The following is a 12165-nucleotide window of genomic DNA, read 5'->3' as shown; positions in this document are numbered from 1 at the left end:
CATTGTTGTTTGGCGGGCCTGGGCTGGATTTGAACTCACCATCTTAGGTGTATGTGACTGGTGCCTTAGCCACTTGAGTCTCAGGCACCAAGCCTGTATTTGTTTTGAGACAGAGTCTCTACTCTGTCGTCCTGACTAAAGTGCTATGGCATCACAGCTCACAGCAACCTCAAACTCCTGGGCTCAAATGATCCCCCTGCTTCAGCCTCCCTAGTAGCTGGGACTAAAGGTGCCTAGCACAATGCCAAGCTAATCTTTCCTTCCTTTCCTTCTCTTTCTTTCCTTCTTTCTCTCTCTCTCTCTCTTTTTTTTTTTTTTTTTTTTGACAGAGTTTCACTTTGTCACCCTCAGTAGAGTGATGTTGCATTATAGCTCATAGCAACCTCAGACTCTTGGGCTGAACAATTCTCTTGCCTCAGTCTCCAAGTAGCTATGACTACAAGTGCCCACCATAACACCTGGCTATTTTTAGGGGTCTTGTTTTTGCTCAGGCCAGTCTCAAACCTGTGAGCTCAGGTAATCCATCTGCCTCAGCCTCCCAGAGTGCTAGGATTACAGGCATGAGCCACCATGCCTGGCTTGGCTAATTTTTCGATATTTAGTAGAGATGGGGTCTCACTCTTGCTCAGGCTGGTCTCGAACGCCTAAGCTCCGTAGATCATCCAATCTTGGCCTCCTAGAGTTTTAGGACTGTGCCCATTTTTTAATGCCAGTTTTACCTCACTGGTCCTCCTCTCTTGGTTCTTATGTAGCTTTTATGTCAGCTCCTCTACCCCTGAAGGTCTTTTGTGCAGGTCTCTGGTATCTGCCTAGCTTCTTTGAATTCCATGTTTCTACTTCTCCTTTCTGGTAGGTGGAAACATGGTAGTATTTGACTCCTGACCTACCAGCTATCCTACTTTAGCCCACCTTCTGCTTGGAATTTCAGACTCCAGAGAAACCCTGACTAGGAGGAACCCTGGGTGTTGCTGTGGCCAGGTTGGAGAAAGCTTTTATTTATTTATTTATTTATTTATTTTTGAGACAGAGCTTCAAGCTGTCCCCCTGGGTAGAGTGCTGTGACATCACTTAGGATGTCACAGCATTCATACAACCTCCAACCAGGCTCAGGCAAGTCTCCTGCCTCTGCCTCCCAAGTAGCTGAGACCACAGGTGCCCGCCACAACGCTTGGCTATTTTTTGGTTGTAGCCATCATTGTTGTTTGGCAGGCCGGGGCTGGATTCGAACTCACCACCTTAGATGTATGTGGCTGGTGCCTTAGCCACTTGAGCCACAGGCGCTGAGCCTGAGAAAGCTTTCAGTGGTTTGAATTTGGGAGCCCTTGGGTCAAATGGACTTCAGAGAGAGATAACTGGGCAGTAGAAGCAGCAAATTTCCACTTGGGGGCAGGGCAGGAGTGATGACTGGACATATTGCCTGTAGCAACCTTAAAACCCCAAACCCACACACCACACATGCTAGGAGCTACCAAGAGGTCTGAGATCCTGGGTTCTTGGGTTTCTTTCTCAGCTAAGCTCCTAAGGGGTACAGATCTTGAGGGTGGTTTAGCCTGGTGGCAGCAGCAACCTCAAACTCATGGGCTCAAATGATCTTCCTGCCTCAGCCTCCCAGGGAGCTGGGCCTACAGGTGCATTAAGGTGGGTATTATTAAGGAGGCACCTTTGAGGCCTGGTGCAGTGTCTCATGCCTGTAATCTAGTTGGAGCTCAGTAGTTCCAGATCAGCCTGAGCAAGACCCTGTCTCTAAAACTAGCCAAGCATTCTGGCAGGTGCCTGTAGTCCCAGCTATTCAGGAGGCTGAGGCAAGAGAATGGCTTGAGCCCAAGAGTTTTTATTACAGGTTTTTTTTTTTTTTTGCCTGGGGCTGAGTTGGAACCCACCACCTCTAGTGTATGGGGCCGGTGCCCTACTCCTTGAGCCACAGGCGCTGCCTGAACCCAAGAGTTTGAGGTTGCTGTGAGCTATGATAGCACAGCACTCTACTGAGGGCGACATAGTGAGACGCTGTCTCAAAAAATGGGTGGGCGGGCTCAGCGCCAGCCAAGTACACCTAAGGTGGTGGGTTTGAATCCAGCCCAGGCCCGCCAAACAACAATGACGGCTGCAACCAAAAAATAGCCTGGTGTTGTGGTGGGCGCCTGTGGTCCCAGCTACTTGGGAGGCTGAGGCAGGAGACTCACTGGAGCCCAGGAGTTGGAGGTTGCTGTGAGCTGTAATGTCACGGCACTCTACCCAGGGGGACAGCTTGAGGCTCTGTCTCAAAAAAAAAAAAAAAAATGGGGGGGCACCTTTACATTTCTAAAAGACCTCCATCATGCTCTATATGTGTATATCTGTATGTCTTCTTTCATTCACTGTGCTAGAAGGATAAAGAGGCTGGGTGCGGTGGCTCACTTGTAATCCTAGCACTCTGGGTGGCTGAGGTGGGTGGAATGCTTGACCTGAGGAGTTCAAAACAATCTTGAGCAAGAGTGAGACCCTGGGGGTGGCACCTGTGGCTCAAAGGAGTAGGGCGCTGGCCCCATATGCTGGAGGTACCGGGTTCAAACCCAGCCCCGGCCAAAAACCGCAAAAAAAAAAAAAAAAAGAGTGAGACCCTGTTTCTATTGAAAATAGAAAAACTTGGGTGGTGCCTGTGGCTCAGTGAGTAGGGTGTCAGCCCCATATACCAAGAGTGGTGAGTTCAAACCCAGCCCTGGCCAAATTGCAACAACAAAAAATAAAAATAAATAAAAAAAGAAAAAAAAATAGAAAAACTTGAGTCAGTGCCTGTACCTCAGCAGCTAGGGTGTCAGCCATATACACTGGAGCTGGTGGGTTCGAACCCAGCCTGGGCCTGCCAAACAAAAAAATAGCTGGTCCAGCTTAGCACCTGTGGCTCAAGCAGCTAAGGTGCCAGCCACATACACCTGAACTGGCAGGTTCGAATCCAGCCCAGGCCCTCCAAACAATGATGGCTGCAACCAAAAAATAGCCAGGCATTGTGGCAGGTGCCTGTAGTCCCAGCTACTTGGGAGTTAGAATCACTCGAGCCCAGGAGTTGGAGAATGCTGTGAGCTATGATGCCACAGCACTCTACCCAAGGCGACAGCTTGAGGCTCTGTCTCAAAAAAAAAAAAAATAGTGGGGTATTGTGGGCGCCTGTAGTCCCAATTACTTGGGAGGCTGAGGCAAGAGAATTGCTTAAGCCCAAGAGTTTGAAGTTGCTGTGAGCTGTGATGCCCTAGCACTCTACTGAGTGCAAAAAAGTGAGACTCTGTCTCAAAAAAAAAAGAAAATAGAAAAACTAGCAGGGGTGTGAGGGCTGGGTACAGTGGCTCATGCCTGTAACCCTAGCTCTTTGGGAGGCCGAGGAGGGTGGTTTGCCTGAGCTCACACATTTGAGACCAGCCAGGAGCCAGAGCAAGATCTTGTCTCTAAAAATAGCTGGGCATTGTGGCGGGTGCCTATAGTCCCAGCTACTTGGGAGGCTGAGGCAAGAGAATTGCTTGAGCCCAAGAGTTTGGGGTTGCTGTGAGCTATGATGCCCAGCACTCTACCAAGGGCGACAAAGTGAGACTCTGTCTCCAAAAAACCCCCAAGACAAAAAATGAAAATCTTGGGCGGCCCCTGTGGTTCAAAGGAGTAAGGCGCCGGCCCCATATGCCATTTGCTGTGGGTTCAAACCCAGCCCTGGCCAAAAAAAAAAAAATCTGCCAAAAAACCCATATGCCAGAGGCTGTGGGTTCAAACCCAGCCTTGGCCAAAAAGAAAAAAAAATCTGCAAAAAAACAAAAAATGGAAAACTAGCCGGGTGTAACTATTCCCAGTTACTTGGGAGGCTAAGGCAAGAGGATGGTCTGAGCCCAGGAGTTTGAGGCTGCTGTGAGCTGTAATGCCACAGCACTCTACCCAGTGCAACAGAGTAAGACTGTCTCAAAAAAAAAAGGGGGGGGATGAAAAAAGACCAACTATATGCTGGGGATACTGAGGCATGGAGGGGTGTGGCTGTGAGCCAGTATGTTAGCCACTCTAATTCCCTTCCTTGGGTGGAAATGAAGACTTTGGGCTCTTCCAGCCCTCCCAAAGCACCACAAAGCAGGGGGTGTCCACTGCCCGCTTGAAAGACATTCTTGCCTCAGCCACAGTCCTGGCTTGGCAGCAGCCCTGTTCCCTTTCAATGTCTCAGTGTCTCCACGTCGCTTCCTCTTGCTCCCCAGCCCCAGAGTCCCTGCCAAGAGATTCCTCACCAGAGACATGAGGACTTGACCTCAGGGAGACCAGGGTACTGCCTTAGTCAGGAGCTAAAGCTGAGACAGGAAGCAGAATAAGGGGTAAAGCCAGGAAAATCGGGAATGGGGGCAAGTACTGTCCCTAGTCCTTTGCTTTCTCCCTGTGCCACTCTTTGAGCCTCACATTTTTTCTCCAAGTCCCTGATCATGACTTCTGTCTGCTACTAACCCACTTGCAGGGGTCAGGATCCCTAATTCTCACTCCTCTCTGCTGCTGCCTCTATCCCTAACTCTTCAACCATTTAAAAAGAGCCTCATATTTCTTGGAGGCCCTTTGCACACCCTGAGAACTCCACAGTGAGCTCTACTTCTTGTCTCTGGGTTGGAGTATTGGAGTCCTGGGCCTCTGCTTTCCTTCCTTGATTCCACCAAGCTCTGCCCTGAAGCCCAGTCCCCACTGACCCACCTCTTTTACCTCTAATTCCCCATCCTCTTCACTTCCCTGACCATTTTGCTCCGTTCTCGATGTTTCTAGGTCTCAGTCCTAGTGTTTTCCTCTTCATTATGCACCTCTCCTCCTCTCTCCCTAAGCCGTTCCTCCCTCTCTCCACAGGAGGAAGTCCACTATGGCTCCAGTCCCCTGGCCATGCTGACGGCAGCGTGTAGCAAATTTGGTGGCTCCAGCCCTCTGCGGGACTCAACAACATTGGGCAAAGCAGGCACAAAGAAGCCATATTCCGTGGGCAGTGATCTTTCAACCCCCAAAACCATGGGGGATGCCTACCCAGCCCCCTTTTCAAGCACCAATGGCCTTCTCTCACCTGCAGGCAGTCCTCCAGCACCCACATCAGGCTATGCCAATGACTATCCTCCTTTTTCCCACTCATTCCCTGGACCCACGGGTACCCAGGACCCTGGGCTACTTGTCCCCAAGGGGCACAGCTCTTCTGACTGCCTGCCCAGTGTATACACTTCTCTGGACATGGCACACCCCTACGGCTCCTGGTATAAGGCGGGGATCCATGCAGGCATTTCACCAGGTCCAGGCAATGCTCCAACTCCATGGTGGGACATGCACCCTGGAGGCAACTGGCTAGGTGGTGGGCAGGGCCAGGGTGATGGGCTGCAAGGGACACTGTCCACAGGCCCCACTCAGCCTCCACTGAACCCCCAGCTGCCCACCTACCCATCTGACTTTACTCCCCTTAATCCAGCCCCCTACCCAGCTCCCCACCTTCTGCAAGCAGGGCCCCAGCATGTCCTGCCCCAGGATGTCTATAAACCCAAGGCAGTGGGCAATAGTGGGCAGCTGGAGGGTAGTGGTGGAGCCAAACCCCCACGTGGCACGGGCACTGGGGGCAGTGGTGGATATGGGGGCAGTGGTGCAGGGCGTTCTTCCTGTGACTGCCCCAATTGCCAGGAGCTAGAGCGACTGGGGGCAGCAGCTGCTGGGCTGCGAAAGAAGCCCATCCACAGCTGCCACATCCCTGGTTGCGGCAAGGTCTACGGCAAGGCCTCACACCTGAAGGCCCACTTGCGCTGGCACACGGGTGAGAGGCCCTTCGTCTGCAACTGGCTCTTCTGTGGCAAGAGGTTCACCCGTTCAGATGAGCTGGAGCGTCACGTGCGTACGCACACCCGGGAGAAGAAGTTCACCTGCCTGCTTTGCTCCAAGCGCTTTACCCGAAGTGACCACTTGAGCAAACACCAGCGCACCCACGGCGAACCAGGCCCAGGCCCTCCTTCCAGTGGCCCCAAGGAGCTGGGGGAGGGCCGAAGTCCAGGGGAAGAGGAGGCTGCTCAGACTCCTCGCCCTTCTGCCTCGCCAGCACCCCCAGAAAAAGCCTCTGGAGGCAGCCCTGAGCAGAGCAACCTGCTGGAGATCTGAGCTGGGTGGAGGGTCTCCATTCCCAGGGCTGGCTTGCTAGCCTTTCTTGGCTCTGTGGACCAATGCTTACCCCTCATTCCCTCTACCCCATGCATGCTGTCCTTTGGGGCTCTCTTCATCTCTCCTCTGGGTATTCTGGGTCTGGGTATCTCTTTGTATGCCTCCTCAGCTCACCTCTTCTCTTGCCATGAGCCTGGCTTTCTGCAAAATGTCATCTCAAGCCCTCACCTTTTCCTGACTCTGGTTTCCTAAGCTCTTCCCTGGCCCCTTCACAGCTTTTCTCTGCCTGGCTTTTGCCGCATCAATTTGTCTTCCTTCCATTTGGGCTCCCAGCATTATTTCTATATTTCACTAATTCCTTGTCATGTGCCCTTTCTCCTTCCCACGATTATTTACTGCTATCCCTCAGGCTCCTGTCTTCCCAACTTCTTTTCACTGCTTTTCATTCCCCAGAACTTTTTTCTTTTACGCAAACACAATGATGATGATGATGATGATGATAATTTATTGCCCCCTGGTGGCCTCTTCATTAGGGACCAGAGTTAGGGGGAATTGGGGTTAATGACCTGGCCAAGAGCAGGGTGCCAAGAGCAGGGCAGACCAGTGGGGATCTGATCCCAAAGATGGGGTGAGCCCAGGGTCAGGGAGGCTGCCCCCAGGCCTCTATATTTAACCTCTATGTACCAGAAGTAATGAATAGTAATAATAATTCTATTTATCTAAGTTATGATGACGGGTCAGTTAAAGCAAGCTGGGGAGGGAAGGGGATCCATTTCTGCTAAAGAAATTCTAGCCAAATGCATCTCTGTATAGACAAAATATTAGTGGAGATCTTGTTAATAGAATTTCTATTATCAGGTCTCAGTTAACAGTGTTTCTCTTTTAATGGAGTTTCTAAAAATTGGCTTAGTTAGCTAGGTCTCTGTTAAAAGTTAATGGAGCATCTCTCAATTAGGAGATCCCTGATATCCCCAGCCCAAGCCAGAAGCTGTGAAACCTCAAGTCCCTATGGAGAGGAGAAGGACTGGAATGTACACCAGCTCCCTGGGCCCCAGAGCAGGTACTTCCACTGCCCTTTCCCTCAGACACCATGACCCCATCAGGCTAATCTCCTATTGCCATGATTATGGAGAGCTTACAGATGCCATCTTAGACAAGCTCTTTGTGGGCTTCCATCTAACAGGAGGATACTGGTTTGGAGGTGCCCCTCTGGAAGAATGAGTGAGGAAGGCTTTCTCTGGGATCAGATTAAAACAAATCAAGTATTTATTGAGTGCCTACTCTGTGCAAGGCACTGTACTCAGCCTGATGCTTAGAAGCCATGAGAAAGAAGAATTTAGAGCCCAGAGGACACCTCAAGGTGGTTTGGAGGTGTACCCATAGGGCCCCAACTTGGTACTTGTGACGCTCCCAGCTCCACCTCTAGGGACTTTTAAAGCCGCTTTGTGCCTTTGAATGCCTTTCCTGTGACTTTGGATCCTTCTTTTCTGTCCCCTGCTCCCTCAAGGTCCCAAGTTAAAGGGTTAAAGCCGCTGGAGCTTGGGGAGAGAGCAACGTTGTGGAAGGGAAGGGATCGAGCCCTTGTGGAGTCTTTTTTTTTTTTAATTTAATAAATAAAAGTTCGATTTGAAAACTTGTTCTGGTGAGAAACCGCGAAGAGGAAGGGGAAGAGTGGACCCAGGAGTTTTCCTTAGCAAACTGAGGACTCCCCATGGACGAATATACTGTTGTGCACGTTTGCACATTATGTGCACAGTAAAATACTTTGCTAGCCAAGCTCTCCAATGGCCAAGCCCCCAAAGGTAGTTCAGTTTTTGACTGTCCAGTGAGTGCTTTCTGTAGAGTTGGGAAGGCGCAGTGGTTTTTTCCCTGGTTCCTTCTCAGATTTTACACCAACCAACCTTGGCTTAGACAGGGACCTGGCCAGAGCGTGGGCACCGAGGTTGTAGCGCAGCCCCGGCGGGGGACCCGGCCTGGCACGTAACCCGCCCCTTGCCCCGCGCCTGCAATCAGTCGTGCCCGTCACGAAATTAGCAGAGGAACAAAAGCCAGTCTGTGGCTGCCATCCCCGAGCCACAATAGGGCTTTGTGCGGCCCCTGCCCCACAGAGCCCCATCCCCTGTCCTAGGCCTTATTCCCGACTGCGCCCCCCTTAGGGAGGTCCACCTCGCCGGGTGGAAGACGCGCTGGGGGCGCTGGGACCGAGGAGAGGGCGTCGGCTACCCCGGGCCTCGATCCGGGTGGACTCGGGTTACAAGCCCCCTCCCCACGCAGACGTTACTCCCGCCCCCGCCCAGGTGCGAAATCTCCTGCCCTCCGGCTGGGCGCGCTGCTTCAAAGGCGCTTTGAAGAATCTGAGTTCCGAGGACGACTTTAGTGGGTTGGGGGCTGTGGCGGAAGAGAGACCCGGGAGGGGGCTGGGGCGGACGGGGCGGGGGGGGGGTCGCCCCGGAGCTGCTCTGAGTGGGGAGGAGTGGACCCCCAGGATTCCGACCCCACCCTACCCCACGGGGCAGGCTTCTCGAGACCTCCCAGGGTCTGGCCCTCTCGCCTCCTGGTCTCCGCCTGTCCGGTGCCAGCTCCCGCCCGCCGCAGCCTCGCGGTCCTCCCCTCCCCAGCCCCTCGGCCTCTTTCATCTTCTCTAGACTCCGCTTGGGGTTTTGCTGGTTTCTGGGAGATAAAAACCGCTTCAAATAGCGGCGGCACGCTGCCAGGACAAACAGGGCCGGGCGGGCCATGTGCGCCTGGTTACCGGCCCCAGGCCGGGGCGCCGAGCTTCGGCAGGCTGAGCTCCCGGCACCTAAGCTCTGGCTACGACTCCCGCGGCGGCAGTGGGCGGGCGGGCTGCTTTTAGAAGTTTGAGGCAGAGGCCAGCGCGCTGCCAGGCGTTCCCGCCCAGGTCGCAGGGAGTGGCCCTGCAGAGACTGCCCGCTAAGTGCTGAGAGCCCACGGCGGCGCGGTGGGTCATAGTCGCTGAGTCGCCGGGGCCACCGCGCCCCCTGGTGAAGTTGTTGGAACTCGAGAGGCCTGCACTTAGGCCTCTCCAGAACCGGCAAATTTAGAAAACCATTCAACAAACGTTTAAATAAGCAGTATGGGGGCGGGGGGTCAGTATTTGTGCCAGGCAGGGTGGGAGCAAGGGGCGGGGCGGATACAGCCTTGTTCCTTCTCTCCAGTTGCTATTACGGGGTGAGAGCAAGCACCTAAACGATAATTATAACATAACCTGTTGGTAAAAATCGAGGCTTCATCGAAGAGTGGGTGGAAGTTGCAGGCGGGAGTGATTTCTTGGAGGTTATCTAGGGCTGGATGGTGTTAATAATGGAAATACAAAAACAGACTTTGTCATTGGGTTCACGGCGCTGTCCACCAATCTGTCATTCGCTGACTCCATCTTCTTTAAACCTGCCTCTGCTCGGGGAGAGCTTCCTCAGCCAAATTCCCCAAACTATCCCCAGTTTATATTTTATACTCTTTAAGCTTTCTGCAACTTCTCAGGTGACAGTGAACTAATCTAGCGAATTAAACTAGGCTATGAAAAAGGGTTAGCTTAGAGCCTTGCTACTTAAAATGTGGTTTCTGCAATATCAATGCAGTGGTTCTTGGGAAATACAGTCTCTGAGCTCCATCCTAGAATCTGCATTTTTAGCAAGATTCCCAGGTGATTCTAACATCCCTTCACGCTTGATACTGGACTGGAGTAGATCTACCTACCTTCTCAGGCAAAGGGCTTTTCCCAGAGACTTTCTGGAACCCTTTGTTTTCTGACCTGGGAATAACTCTCTTGGGGGGAACAGTTCCGGTAAAAAGGAGAGGGTCAGACTCAGAATCCAAGAATGCTAGAACTAGAATGTCCACTAGAATCTTCAAGGATACTGGCCGCTCTTGCAAGTGGGGACTGCCTTATGCTGCTTCCAATTTCTTATTAACATTTCTTAAATGAACAGACTTGGCGCTTGTGGCTCAAGCAGCTAAGGCGCCAGCCACATACACCTGAGCTGGCAGGTTGGAATCCAGCCCGCCTGCCAAACAACAATGACGGCTGCAACCAAAAAATAGCCGGGTGTTGTGGCAGGCGCCTGTATTCCCAGCTACTTGGGAGGCGAGGCAGGAGAATCGCTTGAGCTCAGGAGTTGGAGGTTGCTGTGAGCTGTGATGTCACAGCACTCTACCCAGGGTGACAGCTTGAGGCTCTATCTCAAAAATAAATAAATAAGTAAATGGAAAATCTGTAATCTCAACACTTTGGGAGGCCCAAGTGGGAGGATCTCTTGAGGCTAGGAGTTTGAGGTCAACATAGGTGACACTGTCTCCACAAAAAATAAAAAAAATTAAGTAGTGCATGTGGCTCAGGCCAGTAGATTGCTTGAGTTTAGGAGTTCAAGACTAGCTGAGCAAAGGGAGAGATCCTGTCTCTAAAAATACCCAGGCGTTGTGGCTGGTGCCTGTATTCCCAGCTACTAGGGACACTGAGGCAAAAGGTTTGCTTCAGCTCAAGAGTTTGAAGTTACTGTGAGCTATAATGATGCCTCAAGGCATGCTACTAAGGGCCACAGAATGACTCTGTTTAAAAAAATTTTGTTTTTTTAAGTAAGCCTGGCATGGTAATATGTACCTGTAGTCCTAGCTACTTGGGAGGATCACTTAAGCCCAGGAGTTTGAGGCTGCAACAGAGCTGACAGAGCTAGACTCTTTCTCTTAAAACAAGAAAAAAATTGTTAAATGAATGAAACAGGCATTCTCAAACTATGGCCCACGGGCCACATCAGGCCCGGCAGGTATATTTGCTGCTGCTGCCCGTCCTGCTTAGCAGCTGACTCGTCCTGGGCCCACAGTCCGGCCCTCCAACAGTTTGAGGGACAATGGACTGGCTCCCTGTTTAAAAAGTTTGAGGACCCCTGGAATGAAACAATGACTGAGGTCACCTAGCTGATAGCAGAGTTATGGCTAACAACCCTTGACACATATGTAGCACTTAAAAATTTATTAAGTAGCTTTATTTCCATGATTTTTATATGAAAAATATAAAATAATTAGGACACTTTGCAAGCGAGGAAACCAAAACTTGAATTCAATGACCTGGCTCAGTGCCCCTAGCACAGTAGTTATGGCGCTGGCCACATGCACTGAGGCTGGCAGGTTTGAACTTGGCTCTTGGCCAGCTAAACAACAACGACAACTGTAACAAAAAATAGCTGGGCGTTGTGGCAGGAGCCTGTAGTCCCAGCTACTCCGGAGGCTGAGACAACAGAATCGCTTACGCCCAAGAGTTTGAAGTTGCTGTGAGCTGTGACGCCAAAGCACTCTACCCAGGAAGACATAGTGAGACTATCTCAAAAAAAAAAATTCAATGACCTTTCCAAAGTCTTCTGCAAGAAGAGAGGGCCCCCATTCTGATTTAGACTCCAATTCTAGTCCCATACTTTGGAGTTAGAATATCAATCTCACTTTTTTTCTTAAGTCAGAATGACGGTGTTGATATATCAAGGTCCTCTCTGTGCCTCACCTTCCTAATGGTGATGTAACAGTACCCACCTCATAAGGTTGTTGAAAAGATTACACAAGAGCTTATCGTAAAAAGTGTTCAGGAAATGTTAATGATTTCCAACTGTTCCCACCTCCCTTTTCAGGATGCTTACCGCTGTGGACTTCCAGCGGGCACATCCTGTCCCTCCTGAGGTCTCTCCTCTGCCTTTTCTGCTCCCAGAGGTTTTTCCTCAGCTTCCCCGCCAACTGCCGGTGACACAGACAGTATTTTCCTCTGGACTATCCACAGGCCTGGTTTAATTAGGTATTTCCCTGAATGTGGCTTATTTTGGGTTTTCCAAGAGCTGAGAGAGTTGGTAAAAACCGTAGTTTCACAGCACAACACACTCAACCCTCTCCTGACAGCCCTTAATCAAGGGATGGTCCAGGGGCGGTGCCTGTGGCTCAAAGGAGTAAGGCGCCGGCCCCATATGCGGGAAGTGGCAGCCCGGACCCGCCAAACAACAATGATGGCTGCAACCAAAAAATAGCCGGGCGTTGTGGCGGGCGCCTGTGGTCCCAGCTACTTGGGAGGCTGAG

The 12165-nt window shown here is 51.5% G+C and overlaps 1 protein-coding gene across 1 annotated transcript in view; it reads left to right on the top strand.

Moving 5' to 3' along the window:
* The window catches only part of SP7 (Sp7 transcription factor), a 9417-nt gene extending 3290 nt beyond the window's left edge, over window positions 1-6127 (top strand). Inside the window, exon 2 of the mRNA XM_003790432.2 lies at window positions 4825-6127. Coding sequence (XP_003790480.1) covers window positions 4825-6099 — 1275 coding nt within the window. The 3' untranslated portion in view covers window positions 6100-6127. The remainder of the gene's footprint in view (window positions 1-4824) is intronic.
* The last annotated feature ends 6038 nt before the right edge of the window (window positions 6128-12165 follow it).

Source organism: Otolemur garnettii, unplaced genomic scaffold (genome assembly GCF_000181295.1).
Source record: "Otolemur garnettii isolate 467f Iridium unplaced genomic scaffold, OtoGar3 scaffold00043, whole genome shotgun sequence".
Lineage (NCBI taxonomy): Eukaryota > Metazoa > Chordata > Mammalia > Primates > Galagidae > Otolemur > Otolemur garnettii.
The sequence above is the reverse complement of the archived record's forward strand: the minus strand, read 5'-3'. Positions and strand labels throughout refer to the sequence as shown.